The 27,797-nt window shown below is 40.4% G+C and overlaps 1 protein-coding gene and 1 long non-coding RNA gene across 8 annotated transcripts in view; one reads left to right on the forward strand and one right to left on the reverse strand.

Annotated features, from left to right (window-relative positions):
* The first annotated feature begins 546 nt into the window (after positions 1 to 546).
* The window catches only part of FYB1 (FYN binding protein 1), a 75,150-nt gene continuing 47,899 nt past the window's right edge, over positions 547 to 27,797 (forward strand). For 2 of the 7 annotated variants that reach the window (XM_009680664.2, XM_068927533.1), the window contains exons 1-3: positions 16,773 to 16,790; positions 17,565 to 17,588; positions 26,339 to 27,485. In XM_009680664.2, the coding sequence (XP_009678959.2) occupies positions 16,788 to 16,790; positions 17,565 to 17,588; positions 26,339 to 27,485 (1,174 nt within the window). In that variant the 5' untranslated portion in view covers positions 16,773 to 16,787. Of the gene's footprint in view, positions 660 to 16,772; positions 16,791 to 17,564; positions 17,589 to 20,379; positions 20,529 to 21,362; positions 21,462 to 26,191; positions 27,486 to 27,797 lie in introns of those variants that run through there. The other 5 variants (XM_009680663.2, XM_009680661.2, XM_068927530.1 and 2 more) reach the window with 5 other exon arrangements.
* LOC138064536 (uncharacterized) lies at positions 14,011 to 20,254 on the reverse strand. The gene is made up of 3 exons (XR_011137792.1): positions 19,649 to 20,254; positions 16,687 to 16,978; positions 14,011 to 14,158 (listed from the first exon to the last, which is right to left on the reverse strand). It is a non-coding gene; the product is annotated as an uncharacterized lncRNA (long non-coding RNA).

The following is a 27,797-nucleotide window of genomic DNA, read 5'->3' on the forward strand; positions in this document are numbered from 1 at the left end:
ATACCCTTTTGCCCTTCGCTTTTTGTGCACAGAAGGTGCATGGCAGTGTAGGATTGAAGTTAATATCCTGCTTGATCAGGACAACCCTACCTTTCTGATCCTATTGATTATAAAGGGCTGAACAGTCAAGGGTTAATAGGCAGAAATACAGTTCAAGTTATTAGATGCAGAAAATGGCTTCAGGTTTTAAACATCCACAGAAATGTGATCAAGAAGGACAAGGTACATGGCGTTGGTAGTGAAGCCTGAATACAAGAACACTCGAGAAATGGGAGTATGAAAGACAAGAACAAAATATATTTGCTTTTTCAATTCAGGCAAAGATTAGTGAAAACATAACTATATAATTTTCTCATCAGCATAGACCTGTTTTTCATTATCATCTTAGAGGTCATAAAATGAATGAATGCTCATTCACTGCCATTTGTCCTTCACAGTACAGCAGCGTATCCCAAACAAATGCTGTTAAAATTCTGTTAGGCCTCTGATAATATGCAAAACAAGGATTTTGCTGATATCTTTTCCTGTGAAGGCTGGATAGACCACATACACTTTCAAAAAAGGAAGTGCACAGTGAAGGACAAAGAACATTTTTGACTCTCTCGAGTACAGTACATACTCTTTAGCAGACTTGTAGACACAGAGCGGATGAAACTATGGTAAGTACAGAGCTCTATTCATTTACTTTGTGGCTGCATAAGATTTAGTACTAAAACTGCAGTGGATGTGACTGTGAAACTTTAAATGTATTTCTAATAATACATAACTTAGTTCCTTGCAACTGACTTCCTGCTTTTGAGAGTATGAAGAAACTTTTCAATTTGTTCACCATGTCAGCCCAACCGGTTTATGTGTGCCTTACTGATTCTATCATTCAAAATTAAGGAAGATACAACGGCTTCTTTTAAGGCTAAGCAGAAAAATTAGTTTTTGTATCTTCAGGAATTCTGTAGTCAGGTGTCAATGTGACAGGAAGTAAGAAACGGGAATGAGACAAGACCTTTAATTAGATTTCCAGGAAGCTGTTGCACTATCCTATTTTGATAGACAGACTTTGTAACTAAAAAGAAACAATCAAGATTTATGCTTTTTATGTGCAAATTTTCAGTATAAATGTATTTTTACTAATCTTTAGAATTTCTTTCCTTAAAGAGATAGTTCTTTAAATTCCAAACTTTTATATATGCAGGTGTTTTAATCAGCATTTTACTAATACCAAATCAATAATTTCAAAGCAAGTGATTTTACAGGTGAAAAGTGTGAACTCTGAATAGCTTTGTAGGCAATCTTTATCCTGAGAAATATTTCAGAACTCCCAGAGCAGCTTGTATGCTTTTATCATGGTACATGTTCCCAAAAGAAGCAATCTTTTCCTGCAGGTAATATTACAAAAGATGTATTCTTTCTTTGAACCTACCAGTTTTGTTTCAACAGAAGAAAAGTATTTCATGAAACTTAGAGAGGAACCTAAGCTATAGAATACACAGTTCTCATGGGGAGAGAGATTTAACTTTATCCATCATAAACAGCACAGGAAAAATGACAATGTGAAAATGTACTGAATGCAGAATACAGTTTACATTTAACAGTACATCAGAAAGTTTGGAGGGTTTGGCTAAATTTGTCTCCATTTTACCTAATGATCAAATTCTCCCTGAATCTGAAAAATGACCTCTCCAAAATGTTTAAATAAATAACACTTGGGGTATTTAAAATATAAACCAGATATTTCTTATTCAACTTTTATTTACTTCCGTTGTAATGAAGAACACTCCCACTGTGCAGTGGCAAGTACTCAAAAGCAAAATACTACACTTGGTCACACTAATAATTCAGTTCAAGTTACTTGAGTTATACATGCATAACTGAGACCTGAATGTGGTACAACATCTCTACCAAATTAGCATTTCATTGTGCTGTTGCCTGCTGATTTCCTGTTGTTGCAGAAATTCTTTATTTTAATTAGAGTCGGTCATTCAGGAGCCCAGATATACATGGAGCCTTTGTATTTGCAAAACCTTCCATTAAAATTAGCAAGGCAAACACACAGTTACTCTACTGCCATGATTCAAATATCTAGCTGCTTTCACAAAAGGGTTTGTTTGGAAGAAGTATGTAAATATGCAAATAGGTGGAACACAGTATTTGTGCTGTTGCCAAATGCAGTTTGAAAATAAGCAACAACTAACAGTGCCACTTTTTTCTTCAAATCTTTTTAAACCTCCAGGCTGTTTTCTCTGAATCCAAATATGGCTGACAATTCAAAGTAATGTAAACTATGAATTCATACTCATATATTTTCCTGACAATGTTACAGCGTTGTGTGGGAAAGAGTGCTTTCATCTCTGCATCACAAGCAACCTAGAAGCCTGACCAAGGAAGCAAAACATATTCTTTGATGCTGCAGGAGTGGAAATGAATATTATAGCAGTATGAGAAGTCAGGGAGAAAATATAACAGCAAAACAAAAGAACTGAAGAAGGTGGCATGAGGAGTAATGTAGGAAAGTGTGTTTTCAGGCAGTTTTACAGAAGGCAGAGGTCAGAGCGGGTGAGAAGATAATTTTGAGCATGAAACTGGGCATAATCCAGTTAAAGATGACTCTGCTTTTACTGCATACAGCAAGAGACGGAAGGAGCAGAGCTAGTTCTTGCAGAATCCCAAGAGCCAAAGGCGTACCAAAACAAGGAGCTCAATATTTCATTTCCAACAATCATAAGGTAGCCAAGTTAAAACCAAAAAAGTAAGAGATAATACTAGATTAAAAAATATTGGAACTACACTAACAGCTGGTGGTAGAGGCAGCTTCCTATGAGACTGAAGTTGATCAATGCAGAAGAAAAAGCTTGCACTTTCTTTTGACCTCAAGCCAAGATAGGCTGTATTGATTTCTGATCTAGAGAGATAGTATTTTATAACCTTGCATTCTTGCAATGAAAGTGATAATTCTTAGATTTACTGTAAGAAGCAAAAGAATTCCTGAGACATGAGAATACAGATAAATCTTCTGATGTAGATCTGGCCAGCTGGTTAATTTATTTGGATCTACTGTTTGCTAAAAAAAATTCTTGTTAAAGATAATCCAGAAAACCAGAGAGGACTGCTGGGACCCATCTATTCATAACATACAGAGCGAGCTAGAACAGCAAAAAAATGAGATGTGGGGCAGCAGGGAAGGTCATTTTAAAAGTTCATTCTAGTTCGCTCACTTATCTCCAGTACAGGAACCCCCGATTCTTTTCAGGAACTCAGAACAAGATCCAAAGTACAAATAAATGTACTAATAATTGTAATAAATGTAAAATGTAATAAATCCACATTTTCCATGTACCTCAATGTGGAATACATTCATACTGCCTCATCAATACTATTAATTTAGCATTTAAATTGTGTCAGACTCTGTCAGTCACCTTACATGACCAGAGACAAAAAGTCTTCTTGCAGGCAATTCCAGGAGAACACCTATTGCAGTATAACTTGGTACTGTGAAATAACTCATTCATGGGTCAGTGCTGTAGTTCTATAGTTCCATATTCATCTTGGGAAAGCTTTTGTCTGCTCCCAGGATGGCCAAAATATATTACCCCTGTGGGGCGGAATATTTGTCACACAAAAAATACAGCCATTTACAGAAGCGGTCTGTTTTAATGGATGGCCTATTCATGAAAAGTGGTAACACCGTACATTGTACAGCAATTCTGGGAGTTGGGACTGAAATCCAGCACTTCCAGGTATGCATTCCGAACCACTAGGAAGGGAGTCATGCCCCTCTCCATCTGTTCTTTAATGAAGGAAATGCCCCTTTGGCTTATTTTTTGAAAGAGAGGGCCTAAATATGTACCGTCAAAAGTGGAATGAGGCTCTTATCCTTAGACAGGAGTTAGACACATAAGATGACATAGATGAGGAAGAAATATATTAGGTCAGAGACAGGGATGTTTGTTTTTTGAGATGCTTTTTAAGATTGTCTATTATGATATTTCTGCGTACCGTTTAACTCTGGGCATTTTGAAAGTTTCCCTTGTCAACTGAGAATGAATCAGATGATTGTGAAAGGTGCCTCTTTCAGCACAGATCTCCATCATTGAAGCAGAATCTTCAAAGCTGTTATTTAGCTACTGCCTAACCCTTTGTGCCTTAAGGGAACGTCCACACAGCACAATGCAATGCTATTCAGAAGTCCCGGATGAGTTATATCAGACCAGTATCTCCATAAAATGGAAATATAACCTTTGCAAGGACTTGGGCCAGCATCCCCATGAACCATGAGGAATGGAGACATTCCTCTACAGGCAGAGAGGTTTCTATATCCAGCTCAGTGTGGAGGAGCCCTACATCCACATTCAGCTAACTGAGCCTCCCTGTTCTTATAATCTTTCTCATTCGTGTCTTACTTGCAAAGGTTAGGTAACCCAGTTCCTAAGATTTTGCCTGGCTTCTAAGATATCCTTTCTATCTTTCCCTCTGAATTGCAGGGAAGGCTGGCACTGGAAAAATTCCATTAAATGGAACCTCTCAATATGGAGCAGTATAAAGTTTGTGTGTTTAAGGATGCAATGTCTAGGGCAGCCTATGCTCTGGAACAATCTTAATTAGATTTTTAAATTGTAGCAATCCATTCATTATGAAGGGGATTAGATTTATTATGGATTATGGATCATTATTATCCGATTCCATTCACTATGTCATTCATTTGTACAGTTATTTGGGGGGGAAAAAAAAACTTCTGAAAAATGAATTACTGCCCCCGATACACATACAAAGTAAGATAGATCTCAACAATACATCATGTACTGAAAAAACACAGTTCTGAGAATGTTAATTATTGTTATGCATATAATTGACCCAGGGAACTACAAGTCAGTCAGCCTCACCTCCATCCCTGGGAAGGTGATGGAAGAGCTCATCCTGGAGGTCGTCACTAAGCATGTGGAAGACAAGAAGGTGATCAGGAGTAGTCAGCATGGATTCACCAAAGGGAAATCACGCTTGACCAATCTGATAGCCTTCTCTGATGGAATGACTGCCTGGGTAGATGAGGGCAGAGCAGTGGAGGTTGTCTCCCTGGCCTGCAGCAAAGCTTTTGACGCTGTCTCCCATCACATCCTCATAGGCAAGCTCAGGAAGTGTGGGCTAGACGAATGGACAGTGAGGTGGATTGAGAACTGGCTGGATGGCAGAGCTCAGAGGGTTATGATTAGTGGCACAGAGTCCACTGTATCTAGCAGCATCCCCCAGGGGTCAGTCCTGGGTCCAGTCTTGTTTAACTTATTCATCGATGACCTGGATGAAGGGATAGAGTGCACCCTCAGCAAGTTTGCTGATGATACTAAACTGGGAGGAGTGGCTGACACACCAGAAGGCTGTGCTGCCATTCAGAGGGACTTCTGCAGACTGCAGAGACAGGCAGAGAGGAACCTCCTGAAGTTCAACAAAGGCAAGTGCAGGGTCCTGCACCTAGGGAGAAATAACCCCATGCACCAGTACAGGCTGGGGGTTTGACCTGCTGCAAAGCAGCTCTGCAGAGAAGGACCTGGGAGTGCTGGTGGACAACAAGGTGACCATGAGCCAGCAATATGCCCCTGTGGCCAAGAAGGCCAATGGCATCCTGGGATGCATTAGGCAGAGTGCTGCCAGCAGGTCGAGGGAGGTGATCCTCCCCTTCTACTCAGCCCTTTTGGGAGGCCACACCTGGAGTACTGTGTCCAATTCTGGGCTCCCCAGGACAAGAGAGACATGGCGCTACTGGAGAGAGTCCAGCAGAGGGCTGCAAAGATGATGAGGGGACTGGAGCATCTCTCATATGAGAGAGAAGGCTGAGAGAGCTGGGCCTGTTGAGCCTGGAGAAGAGAAGACTGAGGGGGGATCTTATCAATGTGTACAAGTATCTGAAGGGAGGGAGTCAAGAGAATGGGGCCAGTCTCTTCTCCATGGTGCCCAGCAACAGGACAAGAGGCAACGGGCAGAAACTGAAACACAGGCAGTTCCATCTGAACATAAGGGAAAACTTCTTTCCTGTGAGGGTGACTGAGCACTGGAAGAGGTTGCCCAAAGAGGCTGTGGATTAGCCTTCCCTGGAGATATTCAAAAGCCATCTGGAAACAATCCTCAGCAACATGCTCTAGGTGACTCTACTTGAGCAGTGGGGTTGGACTGGATGATCTCCAGAGGTCCCTTCCAAACTCAACCATTCTGTGGTTCTGTAATTACTGAGAGGCAAAATTGAACGAACTACACAGGCCAGCTATCCAGTCAAGAATCTACAACATGCAATATCCTGACGTGTTTTAAACATAATTGTCCTACAAAATCGCTCTTTATTCATTGCCTCATTGATGCACAAGATAAAAGATGCTTTTTTTCAGAGGTTTTGAACAGGAGTTTGATATAATAATGATTTTTTTTCCTTTTCCTGATCATCATGCTGCTTAAAAGGAAAACACTAAAGGATTTTCGTGCAGTACTATATCAACAGATCCTCTTTAACTGTACCTTCAAATAAAAGAAGAGTACTGCTCCATGGCCTGACTTTATTTCTTGGTATGCTTTTGAATTTAATGTTTAAAGAACCTAAAGAGCTGAGAACCCTTGGCTTAATTATGGAAAGAATATAAGTGCACGGTGCTTTCAATGATAAGTGCATCACTGAGAGGTTCGCTTCGGTCTTTGTTTTAGCAAAGCCCGAGTTTGCTCATATTCAGGTATATTCAATATTCCCTCTATTTCTTCATGTTCCTCTTTCAAAGTAGGGGAAGAAAGGAGAGGTGATGGGAAAGCTTCAGTGCTAAGGAAATCTGCTTAGATTGTCATGCTAATTGCACAGCTTAAATATTAGAAAAAAATCTGAAGTTTAAAGATAATGAAGAATAAGAACAGATTGCTTGGTCAGATTGTAACACCTTTGTCATTGGAAGCTTTTAAGAAAAGGTTAGGCAGACCTAACCTTTTGGTTAACCATTTTGGGAATGAGGCAGAGGTTGTGAACCTCTTGACTTTCACTCCTTCACTGAGAAGGTGTTTACAGTTCTGCAGAGGGTGTAAACACCTCACAAGCATTGTCTAGGCTCTCCAGAGAAGAAATAAAGGCAAGGAGAGGGAAAAGTAAATAAAAGATACATCACATGAAAATTCATGGTTTCAGATTTTGTGATCTGGTTTAGAAAGGCTACGAAAGACTGAGGTTAGAGACAGATAAGGAGTTGTGTGTCTACATCCACACTTGATATTAGGATGTAGATCCCTAACCCATGCCTATCTAACTTTGAACATACCTCCGATTTTGCCATGATAGTTCTTGTCTTTGTTTAAGGAGTCCCTAATCCTCATTGGTTTCAAAAAATAGGTATATTTCTCTATCTCATCAGATTTAGCCGGCTCATTTGGAATGGACTGCTGCATCACATTATGCAGTAGTTCAATGACCAAAGCAGATGTGAGAAACAGATACCTTTGGGTGGTGCCATAAAATACCTAAGCAGTGTTTAAAGCAGTGTATGGAAACTATAGTCTTCCCCACTTTTGAGTGTCCGCATCGCTAGGCTACAGAGACACTTTCCCTTTCTCTGAAATGAAGAATCCCAACTTCTTTCATGCTAAGTGAATCACTGTCAACAAAAGAGACTGAAAGTTCCGCTACCAACCATTATTTACCTTTCGCTTGGTGGTTAGGGTACTCTCACGGTAACTGTGGTTTTCCCACTTTGGGGTGTGTATTCTGACCATTGTCTACAGCTAAATGGAAGAAAAGAGTTGTCCTTTCTTTGAAAAGAAAGTACTGTTTTTCAAAGTGCAGGAATGCCTCTGATTCATCACTGGCATGGGGAAAAACAGCTGGTATATATGAGGGATATAAGGCCATCCCAGTACATTTTAATATCATTGGTTCCACCAGAAACAAAACCACAAAGTTCCTTTATGTCTTTCAGTGCAAAATGTGACAGCCAACTTTTGTGCCTCAATAGAGTCCTACTAATTCTGAACAAGAACACAAGTCCATGACAGCCACTTATATGACAGGCTGAAGGTCTAACCACACTTACAAGGACCAATCTTGCAAGGTACCCTGTATCAAGTCACCTCTACCTTCCTGCAGAGACCACTGAGGTCACTGGACTTCAGAAAGCCACAGAAATCAAACAGGTCCAGGTGTCTAACGAAACAGGGAACACAGCAGATTTTGAAACTGGGTAATGCAAAACACAACTTGTAATAACAAAAAGTTCAGGATGCTTCTGGTCTTTGTGAGCCAACATCAATTTTCTGTGCATTAAGCCAAAGCAAAGCATAAGAAGTAAAAGAATAATGAGAGAGAGAAAATATTTTTTCTCTAGTCTTTAGGCTACTTTCAAAAATATTATAAATATAAATGAATATCTGTCTCAAAGCAATCAAAAAATTCTTTTCTGCTCACTGTATACACATCAGGGAAAACATTCTAATGGTAAAGCTTGTCCAACAGCAGAATAACAGTGGATTGTCCAGAGTACATTCCATGACCTACTTTCTGTGCGTACATAATGGCCAGTGATGCCTCTGGCTTGGCAAAGTGGCCTCACACTGTGCTCAAAACATCCCAAGCTCTGGCATCCCAGGTATCCTACAAAGCCTTACTGCACTTACTGGCTCCCACAGCCAACTTGAGAGCCCCATGACATTACCCCAGGAAACTACTGACAAGTCAGAACTAGGTATATCCAGCCACGGCTGTGCTCAGCCCATCCTCATTGAAAAGAGGCAACAGTTTGGCCTGTTTAAGGTAAAGGAGGTAAAATGGACTCTGACCTTCTTCACCACGGCACTCTGCAACTCAGACAAAACACAGACTTGATACAGGTTCAGACCCTTAACTTTCAGCACAATACCTTTGCTGAACTGGGATCTTCACTCTTTATGGACTTTCCTCTTCCTGAAAAAAAATAATTGAATAAAATAATTCAGATGGACTCTAACAGCGCAAATCTGAAATGAACAAAAATAGCAGCTGCCTCTAGCAGGATGTTATTGATCTCTTCAAATATCTAAAGTTGGAGTACATAAATAGAAAATTAAGAGTAGAAAAATTACACAGAAGAGTACAAAACAAAACCTTACCACGTTCTTGTACTGAAGCTGTAAACAATGGCTAACTTGCAATATATTCACTGAAAGGTCTGAAAAATTCTTGAGAACAATTGATTGCACGTGCTTAAAAATGGGACAACTAAGCAATCTACCAAATTCAACCCATAAAATTTGACAAGATATGTTTTTAACAATTATTTACTGAACCCCTGGATCTTTCCTCTGGGCATATATCTTCACAGAATGAAGTGAGGATCAGAGGATCTTGTGCAAGTCAGATTCGTAGCGATGGCTGGATTCCATTTAATTTCTGCTGACATACCTCAAACAGCTCTTCTTCTCAATAGATACTCGTGTAACAACGTTCTGGAGAAGTGTCATGACCTCTGCCATATTGTGGCCCCTCTGTAAAACTCTGAGGGCTACAGCATTTTGATTCTATGGGAAAGTCATAGGAAGAGTGACCTTCTCCTTGGAGGAAGCAGAAGAAAAATATTTGGAAATCATGTCTCCTGGCTCTCATGTACCTCTCTTGTACAAAGCCTCTCAAATACTAATTTAGCCACAACCTGTTCCGTCTTTTAGTAATTTCTTCAGCATTTTCCAAATCCTTTTGACAATGCTTTTTATCTCTTTGGCGTCTACAGGCCCAGCAGTCTATCGCCCAGTGCTCCTGTGTCTACCACTTCTCCCACCCTATCCTTTTTTTGGCCTCAGTCTCCAATTCATTTGTTACTCCACCACTAGGCTTCGATTGATCTGAGTGTTTTCCTTACATAATATATGTTTTCAAAGAAATCTCTTTTCCTCAACTTCCATGAGCAGTTGCCAAGGCAAGAATCCACTTGCCCTCAAGAACAAACAGTCAATATATGGACCACCTTAGTCCACCACTGGTGCTTTTCTCCTTCCTTCTTCTCCCCACCACTATTAGCAGCTGCCCTATTCTCCACACTAAATGTATCCTTTGCAACTAATGATCTACACAATAGTTCATCCTTTAATGAATGCCAGACTGACTGGTCATCCCTTTCAATTTAGCTACTGCTCTGTGACAAACCTTGCCTGTGAGATCCTCCACCAACAGCAAAATGGAAAATACGATTTTCCTTGTACACTTTAGCCCATGGATCAGAAAGGCTAATATGTGGAGGTTTCTTATCTGTCATGGCCTGCTGCCACCTTGAGGAGACAGTAAAACTAAAAGGGACCCTGCTGCACTAGGTTACACCTTCTCATTCCCACATATCCTGTACAAGTGCAGATTCAGGTGCCAGCAATCGGAAGACTTGAAAAGCTACTGAATTTGCATGATCACATTTAAGAAAGCAGCCATAACCTCTCTGTCTTTGAGGCAAGACAGCAGGCAGACAGTGAGCAGATATAACAGCGATAACATAGAGCACTGTGCTCACAGTGAGTGTTTGGGGCTAGGACATGACATACAAGGAGAGACAGAGAAGTGGGCCTGTTCAGCCTGGAAAAGAGAAGGCAAAGGACATTATTGATCTCTTCAAATATTTAGCAGGAAGGTGTAGAGAAGATGGAGCCAGACTCTTCTCAGAGACACACATGGATAGGATGACAGGCAACGGAAACAAGTTGCAAAAAGGGAAATTCCAATTAAATACATATAAAAAAAATACAGTGAGTGGACTCAAATACTGCGACAGATTGTCTGGAGAGGCTGCAGCATCTCCATCCTTGCAGACAGTCAAAACCCAACTGGAGAAGGCCCCGAGCAACCTGATGGAAGTTAGCCCTGCTCTAAGCAGTGTTGGACAAGATTACTTCCAGAGCTCCCTTCCCACCTAAATTATTCTGTGAGGCTATGATATTTAAAACGAGTAGTTTGCCCACTAGAGGCCAGTATTGTGCAAGCACCTAGGAATGACTGCAAAGAAAAACCACGCACACAATCACACAGAGTTGTGTGAATTACTGTTGCCTGTTTTCTGGTAGCTGAAAGTTGAGATCCATCCTTCTGCAAAGCAGGTTCACAATGGGAGAAGGCACACATGGCCAGTTAATGCACACTCATCTCTCAGGTTTCCTAGATAGCAGGTGCTGAGCATAGGATAAAAACGGACAGACCGAGGTAAGCAGAGTGGGAAGTCTTGGAAAAAGACAGAAGGCAACTGCTTCTGGGAGAAAGGAAGATGTATTCTTTTGCAAGGAATTGTGGGTGTAGCACCTGGCTTCAGAATATGAGGTTTATGCGCACCCTCTAAATAAATTGATTAAGCCAAATAGTCTTTTTTAACAGATGGAGAACTGACCCAACAGAGCCTGCTTTTCTGCTGTGTTTGGTAGAGACACAGATTAAGAGGTTCTTATTTAACTTAACTATAAATTTCTTGTGTTTTGTGGGTTTAAATCACAGGTTGACCAGTCACTTTAAAGCCAGTAGGCTTTGTGACCAATCTGCTATCACTCATCTAAGGTTTAGGAGTCAGAATCCATGGGTAGTCAAAATAAATTTTTTTTAAAGCCTAAGGGATTGGATCATAGAAAGGAAGTAAAGTATTAGGTAAAATCTATGCGGAAGTCCTTAGGAAAAATTTTCCTAAAGTATTCTTTTTAAAGCCATTTGGATTAAAATTAATTTTCATTTTTAAACCTTATTGTCTTTGATTAGAACTCCATGAGGATATTTTTGAAGTTATTTTGTGTTTTGAACTGTAGGAGCACGCTCTTTTTTGTTGTCATTTAGGCCACATCATTATCACTGTTACTTACGTCAAGAGTTTTACTAAACTAAGAAATCATATGAATTTTTTAAACTAAACTTTAACATTCCAGATTAAACATTTTTCCAGATGACTGATTTAATGTTCGTCAATCCTCAGAAGTGTGTCGGTCATACTAGAAATTTCAATAAATGTGAGATTATTTACATGCAAGCAATCCTGAGGTTTGACCAGTTCTGTGCCTGGCAGATGGTCCAGGCAGAGAAGTGACAGAAAGTACAAAAGGATCATATGGGAGACTTTGAGTCAGGGTACTGGCTAGGAGGTGAGAAAGGAACAAGAAGGTTCTACACGTGTGGCACAGAAATTACTCTCTTATTTTATTTTGCTAGTTCTTCTTTAACCAATTAAGCTAACGAGCCTGAGGCAATATTCGACGAGTGTGTTCCTACCTTCCGTCTCCTCTGCTGCAACACTGGTTTAAGGACTGTACACCCAACAATTCATCTCATGAAGTTATTGTCACCCAGTGTCTTTTTGTATTTTTGACAATTGGTCTATCCTGTAATTTCAACCATTAAAATGATCTAGATTGAAAAGTACCTCTCCTCCAAAACCACAGTCCTTTTTTCTTTTCTTTTCCCTCTCCTCTGCTCTCCCCTCCTCTGGAATGTTTTCAATCTGTGTCTTTTCAGTGACATGATTTATACAACAGACTTCAACTTTTACAACAGCAGAACTGGGTGAGGAAAGGAACTTCTTACTCCATCTTTGCCACGAAAACCAGGTTCTGAAAATGCAGCCTTTCAAACTACAGTGAAAAATAGCGGAGGCCATTACACAGGATTCTAGCCTTTTGGGGAAACAGTTTAAGAGTGTAATTGTGTGGTGTCCTATGCACCACATTAACACTGAGAAAGTGATACTTTCTCAGAAAGCACAACTAGTCAAGATAACTGAACACCATAGACAGCATAGGCTTATTTTTTTCTACTGTGAATTTTCCATTGGTGTGGTTAAACTGTAAACTGTAGACTTACAGCAGGAGCTGCAGAACTTGTACATAGGATGAGTAACAAACAGAAGAACGATGATTTGTAAGTAAGTAGAAAGGGTCCGTAGCAGGAAAGACAATATGCAAGGCCTACCTGGAGGATTCCTAAACTCCATTTGCACAGTGGCAGGGCATGAAGCATTGCTGTCCTCTTTTATTCACTCTCGTGTCATACGCTCTCCCTTCCACAACCCAGACTCTGATCCTATGTCCTCATCCTCCTACTGCAAACCTTACAGGAGCAAGCTAGGATACCAGATACACCAGCTGGGATACCAGTCTGTTCCCTACCTCCTTACGACATACCTTTATCCCTACAAACAAGAATCCTAACTGCATCCTGTCATAACATCCCATTTCACTCTACTTTGGCCTTGATCCTGCATTCCCAGCCAAAGCTCAGGGCCTCTGCAGTGAATGAACTCATGGAGCAGGCTGGGAAGGAGGGAGCTGCTAGTCTAGCTGCACAGTCTAGTAAGTTATAGCTGGTCAGCTGATTGGTGATAACTGCCTGCATGAAGGCTCCCTCAGCCATTTGCTAAACACATTAATTACCTGTGCGGAGGAACTTTATCCTGCAATTCAAGTGGGGAGGAGAGTTCAAGCAGAACAAACTGCAAGCAAAGCTGGGAGTCACTGCTATGTCCCATTTTGAAGTAGTTCTCATAGTGCCAATAGTATACATCACTTTTCAGAAACTGCTCCATGTGGGTTCATACCATTTATGAATTTCAAGAGCAGAGAACCTATAGAGAAATCATTAAAGGCTCCTGAAGGACAAGATCTGTGAAAGGGCTCAGCACCCTTCCATCTCTGGCCTTCACAAATTAGCTGGAGCTATTAGTATCAGCAATATTTTTCCAGAAGCTTCTCAATGCAAAGAACAAGAAACTGAAAAAGCTTTAAAATAGATAGACAAAAATATCTAATGCTAGATTTACCGTAAATGAAGTTGTAAAACACTGGCAAGATTAGTTCCTGCTGTGTGCAGTTCTCATCTGTTGGTAAGTTTGCAATTAAAGGATTAAGGATATAATAGAAACCTTTGCATATACCCCCCACAGCAAAGTACTATATTAGTGACAAAAAAGATACATTACAGGATCATATCAGAGATTAGTATTATATTGTGTCTCATCGAGGTGATCACGGTGTTTGGTGAGCTCTACATTGTAGCTTCTTACTGGACCCTTCTTGCATTATTCCTAGCATATGAGCAGAAAAAAAATGAGCTCCAGGAGAGGTCCTGTCCTGGAGAAGACAGAGTTTTCCTTCTTATCCAGCTCTTCAGTGCATCACAGGACTCAGATGAGAAAGGAACCATATTTTCTGAAACCTGTTACTGGTACACAGACTTTAAAAAAAAAAAAAACACTCTTCAGCTGTGCGGCTGGCTGGGAAAATTGATTTGACAAAATATATTGAGAAGGTATCATTGCAACACACAAAATTTCTATTACATGATCTAGGTTAAACTGTATCGAATTCTTTAACCTACCTTTTCCCCTTCATGTTTTAGTTCGTAAAAATACATATAATACAGCATATATGGAAATTAAAGTGTTAAAATCTGAGACCATGAAAAGAGACTCTAAAATCATTAATAGCTGCAGTTATATTAAATAATACTAACAGAAGCACCACAAAAGAGTGCAGAAGCAGAATGGTGAAAGATTGATGGCAACTCAGGATTTAACTGGAGCTTCTATTTTCCCTGTTCTGGATGTTTTCAATTTTTCAGCTTTTTTTAAAGGAAATTTTTGTCACAAGTACTTTCTTGAGAGCACCTGAAATGCAGAATGATGTCAGCTGCATCTCATTAAAACTAAAGACTAAAAAATATTTTAGTCTTAACTCTGTCTGAGATTGCTTGATTTATCAAAATCTACCATGAAAATCTGACTTTGTGATCTTTTTTCTAACAAACTGTTTAAAGAAAAAGCAACCTGCCCACTTCTGATATGACTTGGGCATTAGCTTACACACGTAGGGTTGATATTTCACTTTTTAATTCAGTGCTAAGGAAAAGGCAGAACGGCTGTTGGTAAGAAATCACAAGATGACATTAACAAAGCCTAGACTGTTCAGACCTGAAATCTTTTCTTCAGAAGTTTAAGGAGCAGATTTCTCAAGGGCAGAGGCCCTTTGCTACCCGTACCCCACAGAGACACAAACGTCAGCTGTGAGTGCTAAGTGCCCAGGTGAGCTGGCACAGAAGGGCAAAGAGTGAGAGCAGGATCTTGCCTGGAGCTAGGATGCTTTTTAGGAGATAAGGCGTTTTGTTTTGCTTCTCAACACCAAAAGCAGCTGAGACTTGAAAAGCTGGCAGGGGTTTAACGTGCAACAGGGTGGGAAAGGAGGGTGCAAAGTTTGGGTGTGAAAGCATGGGGAGCCCAGGGACCCCCCCCTCCCTCCCACAGAGTTTGTGCAACTGCTGGTGAGGGATTTGCATGTTCTTGCACATTTGCTTTCTTCCCAGGCTGAGGGGGGAGGACATGTTGAGGAGAAAGGGAAGTTAGGGTTTTTTTTCTGCTAACGCTGTCCGTTCCTCTTGCTTTTCTACTTCTTCTTCCTCCTGGTATCAGCTGCTGGAGGGATGCTGAGGGGGAAACCAGGCCAGTGCATAGCCCCCTGCCTGACCGTTTTCACAAGGGTACGTGGGGGAGGAAACGGAAAATTTCCTTGAGAAAGCCAATTCCTCCCTCACTTCCCTCACCATCTCCCCTTCCCCCCCTCCGATCAAGCTTCCTCTCTTCTCTTCGCCTTGGACACCATGCCATTGCTGACACAGCAGCTCCTAAAAGGGCCACCCCCATGCTGCCAGGCTCCAAGCAGCCCTGCTGCCTCCCGGAGGGGGAGCTGCTGGCAGGGCAGGCCAGCCACTGAGGGGGGCCAAAAGCCTGCCCACCCTCCCCAGCTGCTAGAGCTCATCTCCCCTCACAAGCTGCCACTGCCCAGCTCCCTCAGCCCTGCAAGGCTCCTCCTTGCTCCCACTCACCCCAGTCCCCGCCATCTTCCCCCCACCCACAGCTTCCAGCAACTGCCTGACCCGCGTCCCTCACCAAGATGGCTGCCAACACTGTGGCTGGGCCCTCGCCACATCCCGGTCTCTTAGGTCAGGGGTTGGCTGCTGTAAATTCAGCTGTCACAGTTACACACCCATCACCTGCAGTTTATCTTGTTAAACTGCAAGACACGAGCTGTGGGGGTTTTCAGCCCACGGTACGTGCTGGGGCTGACGAAGGTGGCGCTGAAGGAAAGGGGCAACAGTACTGTGGGACAAGCTCGTTGAGGCCAGGTGTCGAGCCTGCACTTTTGGGAGCTGTGTCTGTGCGTGTCGAGGTCATGGTGAACCCCGCACTTTGAAGAGGATTTTCTAGCGTCTGTGGCCAATCTGGCAAAGGCTCAATTTTCCCGCTCTGCCTTGTCTCGAGCTTTTTCTGCTGCCTCGCCACTTTCAATACCAGCTGTACTTCTGCTGCTAAACCCCATGCTTGCCAAAGACAGGAGCACCGACATCAGCAAAAACTGCGAGGCTTACAGTACAAGAAAGGCCTAATTCAAAACCTGCTTAGTCCGAGTCCGCCGCGTAAGTGAGCTTGGCAGGCAAAGGGGCGGGGAAGAGCCCGTGGCGCCCTGCGAGCGCCGAGGGGCCGCGCCAGGGTTAGGCAGTAGGGGGACACTGGGGTGGCATGAAGTATGCAGGGAGGGGTACGGGGTACTCGGGATGAGCTGGAGGGTGGAATATGAAGGTTAGTATCTGCATGAAAGTTTCACATTCAAAGAAGAATTGCTTAAGATTTGGGACAGCAGTTTACTACTGTGCTCAAGGCGCAAAAACCAGACTTCTGTTTTTTTCACATGTAAGACACTGTTTTGTACCGTAGGTGCCTTTCATCAGCTCTAGACGTTCGCTGTATGGACTATGCTTTCCAAGGAGTGATTATCCAAGCAGAAACCCAGGAGCTTGACGCTTCATACGCATGGTGTGCACAACGGCTGTGACGCTCTGGAGTGCACTGGGTTTTCTTTCCTTAGTGACAGAAATCTGCCCTTTTACAAAGCATAGCTGGTGCAGGGAGACTCTCACCACCTTTTGCCTTCCTTCTTGAGTTTGCAAATTCTACCTTCTTCTAGCAGAAAGCACTCTACATGGTGGAAACATTTCTGCACCCTATAAAAAATATAAATATAGTAGTAATATTCAACAGTTATAAGGTTTTAACGGTTGAATTATGACACTTTAGAAGAGAAACAGCATTGAACTGAGGAGCTTTCAGGAGATCTTGTGTGTTAACTGTCCACAAATAATAACGCGAAAGCATTTCAGAAAAAGAATAAGACGGTGGGCATGGCCCAGTTGTAGCTATGTACACGAGAGTGCATGGGGACATGAGAGAACTCCGTTAATTCCCTCATGACTGCATCAAACTTGTCAGAAATACTAAAAACACTTTGAAATGGTAACCCAATGGAAATGCAACAGCACATTTTTCAGGAAATCTATCCCTGTCTGCAAACACAAAGATAACATAGACTATCCCTACAGGAAATGATAGTTTTCATACTGTACTGTAGTAATTGCAGGCAGAAGCTTATGCCACTGTTCAGGAATATCAAGTTTCTACTGAAAGCAGATATTTTCCAAAACGATTCGGTAACTAGATAGCTACTGTGGCTACCTGTCATAGAAGTTGGGTTCATTTTCATTTTTCTGAGGTCATTTTTTTCCACCTTTTCCCTGAATTGCTGTCTTCAAGGAGTGCCACAGCAACTCTAAGCAGGTAAATTAACTCTTTCTCTTTGTCCTATCCTTTGAAGAGGTTGGAATACCTGAAATGTTATACCCCTGAGTGGAATGAGACCAGACAGACTGTAGCTCTCTGAGTACAAATACATAGAAATAGATTATCAACTGAAAAATAGGTCATTTCTGCTTTTGCTCCTACTCTACCACTAGGAGGCAAAAGTACTATGGCAGTGAGAAGAGGAGACAGAAAGAGAAGCTTAAGAAGAAAGCTATGCTAAAATAGATTTTTCTCTTGCTTGAGGACTCTATATATTTACATATGTTGTATATTACACACACAGCAACACTCTTCTGTTTTAGAAAAGGGACTGTCAAGCTTGCTTTAATGAGATTAATGCACCTGTCCAATGGTGCTCTCCCATGTACTTTTCTTATATGTTTTAAATATTATCTGCCTCATCCAATCATTTTTGTATTTTTCTTCCCCCACCCTTACTCACCACTAATGCTGTTATGCTGTCTTGCCTGTTTTGGGATCATTCAGTAGAGCAGGGTCAGTGGAATGAAGTAGATTTAATATAACATGGAAAGAAAACATTTTTTTTTTTATCATCTGTGTCATTTCACTCCTCCAGTTTATGTCACCTCATTGTGTGATACCAACATAGCTGGAGGTAACAAGAGCCTAACTATAATATGCTTCAGTTAGGACTGAATTTCAAAGGCAAAGGTGTTCAGATGGGACTACCTGGCATTTCAAACTGTTTCAGAGCACAGGACAACATTAGTTCATGAAAGATCCCTTAAAAAGATGGACTAGCACTTATTGCAGTGTAAGTCAGTGAAGCCATTTTTACCTTTTTTCTTTCCTCTATTTTCAACAGATTTAATTCTGAAGCAGTTAGTTTTCCCCAAGGTATGTGAAAATAGAAAGCTGAATAAATGGCCTCATACAAAAAGAACCCAAAACCTAAAGCTGCAGTGATAAATGTTGCACATGGGAATACTAGCAAATCATTGTCATGTAGGGATCTAGATGCCTTTTTTGATCTATGCCAAGTCTGGAATGGCATCATTACACACAAGAAGATATTACCATTATTGATAAGTTTGTGTTGCTGGAATACATAATCTTGTGGGGAGGAGGCTTCTGTGAAGAATGCCAAAAAGCAAAATAGCTATAGGCTCTTGCCATGCTTTCAGGTCTTGTACTTAAAATATTAATTCCTTCAGATTCTTTACTCTGCTAAAAATAGCTAATTTTCCAATTTACTCACTAACATCCTTCACAGAACTAAGTGGAAAAAACAGAGCGGATCTGGGAAGTTGTACCTGCAAGTGTAAAATGGAGCACATGGTAGACATTACAAATGGGCAGCTTTCAGAGCAGTTTCACGGCATGAATAGCTATTTCCATTGTGTTTCTTGATGTTTATGTTCTTGGCAGCGTGACACCAATTAGAGATATACTTATTTCTGTGCACTGGATGAAGGAGAAGACAAGAATGGTCTAGCATTCAGAGTTGCAAAGAGCAGCTCTTTCTTTGATCATTGCATGATTTGCTTAGTGCTGATACTGTGTGCAAAGCCTTGCTGCAGTGATTACCAGTGCAAAATGATTATACTGCTTTAGCTAGCGCTGTAAAACAGTCACGGAGACTGCCAGCTAGAGCAGTAACAGTCACAAAGTCTAATTTCTCCTTAAGACTAATAATAAATGCTTCATGATTTGTGTTATTTTCACAAAAAATACGATTTAAAAAATGAAATACAGTGTGTAGCAGAATGAATAGCATAAAGAATTCTGCTCAGAACTGAATTTGTCCCACTGAGAAAGAAATGGCCCTATATAATAAAACAAGTAGTTATCATTGGTAAGAGGCAAATATAAAGCATGTGGAAATGTTTTTTGACTAAAATAAGCTTCTTCCAACACTCTAATAAGCTTCCGAACTAAGGCAGAAGCTTTGGAAAATTAAGTTGGAAATATCAAGCATTTTCAATGCTTTTGACATGTAAAAACCTTCATTAAAAAGCTAAGCAAGCTATTTAAAAGGAGAAGAAGTGATAAACAATAAGGAAGGGTCACACAACCTTTGATGAAGCTCAGAGATGCAAAACGGTTCTTCTGCAACATCATCCCCATGCAGAGCTCCAGCAACTTCAGTAAGCTATGTTTAGCAGAGGGTTTCACCTTTGTGGTTTGAATTTATCTTCAGCTCTAATGCAGGTTTAAAGCTCCTTGTGCAACTTATTTTCTCAATGTTGATTTCCCTATCCTGTATCAGCCTTGAAGTCCTTGATTTGTATAACGTACTCAGAGGCAAAAAGGTCTAAGAAATGTACAATCATTGTTTCCAAAAAAATAAAAAATAAATCCATAAAGCAAAAACTTAAAAAAATTGGCCAACAGCATCTTTTGTGATGCTAATAGCAATTGTAGGAGCAAACAAACACGTTAGATGACATCTTTAGTTGATGAGTGGGTATGTATGTTGTGATTCTTGGCAGTAGCAGGGGGCCAGGCTTGATGACCCAAGAGGTCAGCTCTTGTCTTTATGCTTGGAATTACCACAACCATTTCAGTAGCCCTTATTCTGTAAAGATGCAAGCTTGTATGCGTCAGTGTAACTTCACAAGACTCTACGATATGGCGCAAATGTGTAACTGGAACTCACATTGCTTTCAGATATGACATGGTGAATATTGCTGATGGCAGCAGCCGAGCAGCCTGAACACATTTTAGTTCCCTTTTCTCCCACCACTTCTTGCCTAATATCCTGAGTAGAGCAGTTTTCTTTACTGAGCGTGGTAATGAAACCCATAAGCGGCATTCTGATGCAAACCCTTGCTGGGAAATGGAGCTCTTAGTAAACAGATCAGACTGTTAAGGTGATAAACTACTGGATTGTCTCATTGAGGGATTCATTTTTTTCCACCTTTATCAAAATTTGGAGAGCTTGGAGGAATCCAGGTAAATTTTTGTACATGTTTGTCTTAGAAATAAAATACAAAATTCCAGGAGACGCTATAATCGGTATGAGGTATTACATATAACCTCATATATGTGGAGATTTTAGTGGTAGATTTTACTTGCAATTAGTTGTAGAGCTAAAAAGATGATGGTGTACGGCAATGCTAAGTGTACAAAATGGCCTATTCTCTCTCAGAATAGCATGTTTTATTCCCCGAAATTTTCCTAAGAGCAGTCCTAATTTAAGCAATCATTTCATTTCAAAGAATAACAGAAATAGTGTCATCAGAGGCAACTTCTAGTGTTTCCTTTTCTATTATTTGTGGCTAGTTCATTGTTAGGTGCAGTATTTTTTAATTTACTCTGGATTGAAATATCAGTTTCAGTATATATTCTGTTTGTAATGGGTCATGGAAGATATTTTTCTTTCCAGCTGTTAGTCAGAATGGCACTCAATGGCTAAAAACTGCACAAAATTTCCTTTAAAATCATGTAGGATCTTGAATTTCTAGAAATAATCGTAGGAACTTTTGAGTAGCAGAAGCGCAAGCTTTTCGTGCTTCAGAACTCATAGATGTTACATTAGGTTTAGTAGAAAAATGAAAGATGTTCATAAGAGTCACTGTACATACTGCACATATGAATAGGGTTCTGATTAAAGAGGCATCTGTTTGCTTCATTCCTTGGCAGACTCGCTATGAAGTTTACGGTAGTCTGAAATCTGTTGATTAGTATATGGAAAAAATAATTTTAAAAGCCTAAATATTAAATATTGTGAAACTGTGTGCTTGTGCTAAGCCAAATTAATAAAAACTTATCAAAATCTTTTTTCAGAAGGGATGTTAGTTAACCTGTTTCTACTGGACAGAAGGTCTTGGTGGAAAACAGAAACTCCCAGGCTTCAGTTGTTGAAGGATGTGTTGCCAATAGGAGGTAATTTTTCTGGTTTTGACATAGGCAGGTGCTAAAAAGAAGGAAGGAAAAGAAAGTGAGAATTTGTGCTGAAGTTATCAGGACATAAGATGGAGAGATGATCATGCTTGGATAGATGCTTTGCCCGGGTGTATTGGCTGTGACAACAATATGTTGGGATGTCATCTGACTGTCCTGGTCTCAGTCTGACCTGGAGAGGATGAATATACGCCCTATCATGTTGCTGCAACATGATGTATTTGCTCTTATGGTAAAAGATGCAAAAAATAGCAGTGAAAGGAGAGGGAAAACAAAGGTGTAAAGGACAGTAAAAAGGAAAAGATAAAACTTGAAGAGTGATCAGACAGGAGCACCAAGCACTCCCTTGTCTAATTCTGACAATCACATATACTCACAGATATGCTCATTTCATCTTACTGGTATTGGAGGTATGTTTGTAAAGACATTCTCAGGACAAAGTAGAACCTGTTGGTCTTTCTTCAGGGAATCCCTTAGAGTTCTATCTTCTTCATCCCTGAAGTCTACCTTTAAAAAATCCTACAGAGTAAAGGGTGGAATAGCCTATTTCTTCCTTTTTTAATATCTGATGAGGGCTCATTTTCCTTGCATATCAACCATTGAATTAGCAAGTCCTTTTGTTTGGGCAGATGCTGTCCTTCTGTCTTCTTTTCATACTTCCTCTACCTCCATTCACAGATACAGAGTATTGCAACATCTGAGCTCCACTTTCCAAATGCTGAAAGCACACTTAGAGGGAGTTGTCTTTAACCAGTGATTATAACTAGACTAAAGGGAAATAAAAGCAACTTGGACATTATTTATCTCTTCTGGAAACAAAAAAGCATTGCATAATAATAATTCTGAAGTCTCTCTGCCTGAAAAAGGAAACAATCAAGCAACAATTTATCATGAATTCAAAAAGGTAATAGCATCTTCTGCAAGCAGCTGAACTCCCTCAAATCCATTAATGTCAATAGAAGCTAAATAAGGCCTCTATGTTGCAAAATAATTTTCAGATCTGTATTTGTCTACAACTTTCAATTGTAGTTTTCCTTGACTTTTCTTTATAGTTCCTTATTTATCTTGTCCCTGGCTTAGAGCTCAGTTCCTTCAGTGGTTACCAGCTGCTTGGACCTTTTGCAGTCACAGAACTCATGAGCATACACACTTTTCTCCTGAAAATTATAGCTTTTTAATCTTTTATTAGTTTCCAGCAAACTCATCAAGATCTCTTTTCTTTACAAGATTTTCTGAGTTTTTAAAAGGACTGTATAGAGCCCATCACTTGGGAACAGAAAGGAAAAAGTTTACGAGTGAGAAGCAAAAAGAACTTTTTCCTTTATAAATCAGATCTGCACGTAATTTTGTACAATTGTACATTTCTTGTACAGTCAACAGTTACATATCTTTCATTTGCTTAAACTTTCACTTAATATTCGCTTAGAGAATTGCATAAATACACGTCTACTGTTCCTTTGATTGATTCAGTGTTGCTATTTGTTTGAAGGGGATGTGAAATGTGTGTGAAGTTGATGCGAAATGATCTTTTCACTTCACCAAGACTGGAAAGTAAATAATGAGAGTATCTTTTTGCCAAAATATATTTTTTTCCCCCTCTAATTAGGCTGCTAGTAGGGACTGAAATATTCACAGTAATTCAAGAAAAATAGAATTAGTACTTTTATATTTCTTATGTTCTATTGATAATGTGTTTCTATGCAAAAATGTGCACCCATACTGAAAATAAAGGAGAACTGCAATTGTTTACACTGAAGTTTAATTAAGATCTAGTCCTGGAAGAATTATGCACAACTGTATCCTGGTATCTGTGTGGGGCCTTGTTAAAGGCAGTGGGAGGCTGAGAAAGGGCTGTGTAGACAAATCTCCTAGCTGAATTTATGGCTTGAAAACCAAAACCAGGGTATTATTCTAGATTTGAGCAAACACATTTGAATAATGCAACCATCTCCTCTCAAAGCAAATATTATTGTGCACCTTGCTTGCTGCTTCCAGTTCAGAACAGGAGCTGAAAGGCCAAAATATTTTGCTCTGAGTTTCCCAATAAATTGCAAATAGGAAGTTCAGAAAATAACCTGACCGGTTATTGCATGAGACTCTTCTGTCCAACGGGCACTTTGCCTTTAGGTGGGAAGGGTGGGGGTTAACCTAATCTAATTTCATAATCTTTTCAAGTTCCCATTTCATGAATTACAACCTGTTGTATGTGCTGACAGAATAGGTAACTGCTATCCCTTCTGGGAAAGGAAACAGAAAGTGTGGGGATTATTCTATGAACAGAGCTGTGAATACGAGGTTCTCTTGTTCCCAGTTCCCCATCTGTCTACCTGGCCAGTCCGGTTGGGCATTAGAATCCACAGCATGGTTCCTAATATAAAGCAAGCCTATTAAAAGAGGAATTGATGACACACATCAAAGAGAAACAGAAAGATTTCACAGATGTTTCCACTCTCTTCTTGGATTGCTATTCTTACTACTTACTCACTGTGAGTAAATGAGAGAGGATACATTGTTAGATTGTAAGCCTTGCACATCCCCACTAGCTATGCTTTTTACTCCTGGAAGAACTTGTACAATTGCATGGCTTGGGAAAGGTTTGGGGTCTGTTCACAGTACTGGGGAAAAAAATTCATTAAAAGAAATCCATAGACTTCAGTAGGCCTTAGAGAAAGTAAACTGCCTTAGCATGGCGAAAGTGAATTGTGTAATGCATTTGAAATCATGTATCGATGTAACTGGTGTTGCTGTCGCAAAAATGTTCTAACACCAAAAGTTTTCTTCAAAGCAATATTTCCAGCTTCCACTAGCGCTGTTTGGTGACTGTTTCTTGTCCAGAAGGCTCACATTACCGTAGTTTAATGCAGTAAATTTTCTTAAATTTCAGCTGGAACAAGCAACAAAAGAATCCATTTATTCCTATAATTTATGAAATAAATGTGTCCGAGTTGGCCAAGCAGCTGATCAGATTGTCATTTACAAGTGCTGAAAACTTTAAGCACTGAGGGAAAGTATTAATATTTCTGATGGTTTAGATTTTGTTACAGAATTTAAAAAAAAAAAAGTGAATTAGCACAAGTCAAGAGAGATCAGAGCTAGAAAGCTTTGTTATTCTTTCTGGCATTGCAATTAGCTTAGCTTTCTGTTTAGGTGGGTAAAAGAAGCGCCTTTTGAGGTGTTATGCAGGAAATCTTGAATGATTGATGATACATATATGTGTATCTATCTGCAGTATACGTGTGTGTGAGTGAGTGTACGTGCACCGACCAGCAGTAGATAGCTTAAACCTGATAATCTCTATAGCGAATGTGAACTTCCTCCCTTTCCTACATGAGCAAAAGAGATAACAATTTGGTGCTTTGGGGAGAGGTTTCACATATGTCAATCTAGCACTTCTGTTGGCCGCCTTTATTACAAGTAACAATACAGAGTTTGGAATGACTGAATTTGCTGATGATACCGAAAGAACGGCAAAGTTAATTTAAAAAAAAAACATAAAAGTCACAGTTTGTCTGACAGACATGACAGACTGTTCATGAAACGGGGTACAATCAAACAAAAGGCAAAAGAGTTGACAACTCCAATTCATAAGTGTTTGTGAATTAAGTTAAAATTGGTATATGACTGAACGTGCGCTGTCACTGACCTTGTGCCCAGCACTACCAAGTGAAGGCACAGTGTTTTCTTCTAAAATTTTTGTTCAGCCCTTTACTTACTGTGCTTTGAAGTGATAGTCTTTTGCTTCTAAACAAATGATTCAAAAGTCTTCCTAGTTATATCATCCCTGCTTTATACCATCAAACTTAAATTTAACCTCCCCAGCCAAAACAGATCCCACTTAACCTAAATTGTGAACTCCGTATGTCAGCATATTTGCTGACACCCTGGCTGCTGCTGGCCGCCGGGAAAGTAGTCCTGCTGCTGAGGGACCTCCGAACCCAAAGGTGGCCCCAGCCCAGTGCAGTGAGGCCAGTTCCCTTCCCTTGGCCCTGATCTTTCATTGCACTCTGAAGTAATTGTACCAAACATTAACTGTATTGAGCATTTATTCTCTGTTCATATTAAAGACTGACCTTGAAAGGTATTGAATAGAGCTGACCAAATAAAACATTTTAAAATGAAGCTGAGTTTCACCCCTTTAGAATTTGTTCACCTTTTTTTTTCTTTTTATCTAAGGAGTTAAGTATTTTTGACAGTATCTGGGTTTATTGATTGTCTCTTCTTCCTGTTTTACTCCATATATTTTCATTTGCCACCTACCCATGCACTGTTTTCAGGTTCAAAATGGAGAAGAGAAACAAGGACAAAAGAGGGGGAGGTGGGGAGGAGCAGGGAAGAAAATTGTTGAGAAGGGAAAGAAAAAGTGACCCCACCCCCATCTAGATGACTCTTTTTTTCGCAAAGGAACTTTCAGTTCTCCAGAGAGCTGGCAGAAATAACGGTAGTCTGGTACATAATCCTGGTTCCAACCCAGTCTATGCTTCTCACCTCAGGAGTCTCAAATGTTTTTAAGGATACCTTATTTTTAAAGTAGTGGCTATTTTTAATATATTTAACAGGTGCCAGTTTCCAATTCCACAAATAAACAGAAATTATACTATGCACAAAAAGAGCTGAATGACCACCCTCTAAAAGCAGTAGCTGCACTGAAAAATTTAACATTGTATAACCACAGCAAGGATATAACAAAATACTCAACTTCTTTACCCCTGCAGGAAGATGTGCTACGATATCTCCGCAGCCAATCAGTAGTTCTATGAGCCCTCAGACCAGGAAACCCTTTAAAGAACAGTATGTGTGAACACTGCAACTGAGACTTTCTCATTGCTGCTGTTTCTTTTTTTTCTTCTCTACGATCATAGGATGGCAAGGCAGATGTGAAGGCACTCATGGCGAAATTTAACACAGGTAACAGCCCCACAGAGGATGTTTCTGGAAACGGTCGACCCTTCAAAGTCCCAGGACAACCTATGCATTCAGGATTACAGGCAAGGAAAGCGGCACTTGAGAAATTTGCAAGTCAAGGAAATGCAGCTTCTCCTTCAGGACCGAGTACCTTTCACAAGCCTGTTCACTCTAAGCCTCCTCTGGGAGTCAAGCCTTCAGCTGATGATAAAACAGAAAAGGATCCTAAGCCCCCATATCTGAAACCAGTGACACAAAGGTTTGGGGTTCAGCTTCAGGCAACTAACAGAGAAAACGATGGAAAAGCTGGATGCCCTAAGATCCCCACCAAATCCAGCGACTTGGCAAAAGAAGAGCCAAAGCCTCTGTATCCAAAACCTCTAGGGAACAAGTTCCTTAACTCTGCTCCTCCAGAGAAAGAAAAAAAGCCTTTGGGACCCAAACCAAATTTGAATTTTGCATCACAAGAGAATGAGCCAACAGTATTTTCAAAAGTAGCTGGAGTAAAAGAAAAGTTCACTGCTGCAGCACAAGAAAATGAGCCAAATCCTCCTTTCTCTAAACCACTTCTGGCACAGAAACCTTCTGTAAACCATGAAGTCTCCTGTAATGAAGACACTTCTAATAGAAATGCTTTTCTGCATAAAGGACTATCAGGCCCAAGACCAAAAATAAGCTCATTTATAGCAGCAAAGGAAACGGATGAAAATAGTAACAGTGCTGCAGAAGCTGCAGGCAGTCAGTTTTCAAATATGGCTCTGAAACCCACTGGCAATTGGTCCAGCTCATCTCAAGTCACCCCCAAAAACGTGGAGGAAAAGCCTGAAGAAAAGGGAGTGAGTGCAGCCAAGAATATCTTTCTCAATAAAGTCAATCAGGAGCAATTTGGTTCATCTCCCTCCAAGTTCCTTAAGACGAACACTGCATTTGCCGCAGGCAGGTTATCAGGTGGGTCACAAGAAAAAGAGGATGGAGACAAGTACTTGGCAACTCCTAAGCGGAAGGCTTTGCCCCCATTGTTCACTCTGGGCCAGCCCCCACAGAAGCCCAGCAGACCCCCAAATGTGGACCTGGAAAGGTTCAGGAAGAACAGCACAAGAGACAGTAAGTCTTCTCTGTTGTTGTTTTCTTGGGAATTTGTTTTTTTACTCATTTAGTGCTGTATTCACTTAAGCTGAAATACTCTCCTCTATCCAGAAATAACACATGATCTATGTCAGATAAATCCACCTTAATGCTATAACCTATGCTTGTGTCTCTTCTGCACAGGAAGGAAATTAAAATCATATTCTCTCTCTCACAACAATATAGAGTGTAGGAGGAATGTTTTCTGTATTTGGTTTATTTTTTACTGAAAAGTAATTAGATGTGGCTGTAACTTATATCAAGCAGTTAAAGTATTTCTCTCGACAGGCA

This window comes from Struthio camelus, chromosome Z (genome assembly GCF_040807025.1).
Source record: "Struthio camelus isolate bStrCam1 chromosome Z, bStrCam1.hap1, whole genome shotgun sequence".
Lineage (NCBI taxonomy): Eukaryota > Metazoa > Chordata > Aves > Struthioniformes > Struthionidae > Struthio > Struthio camelus.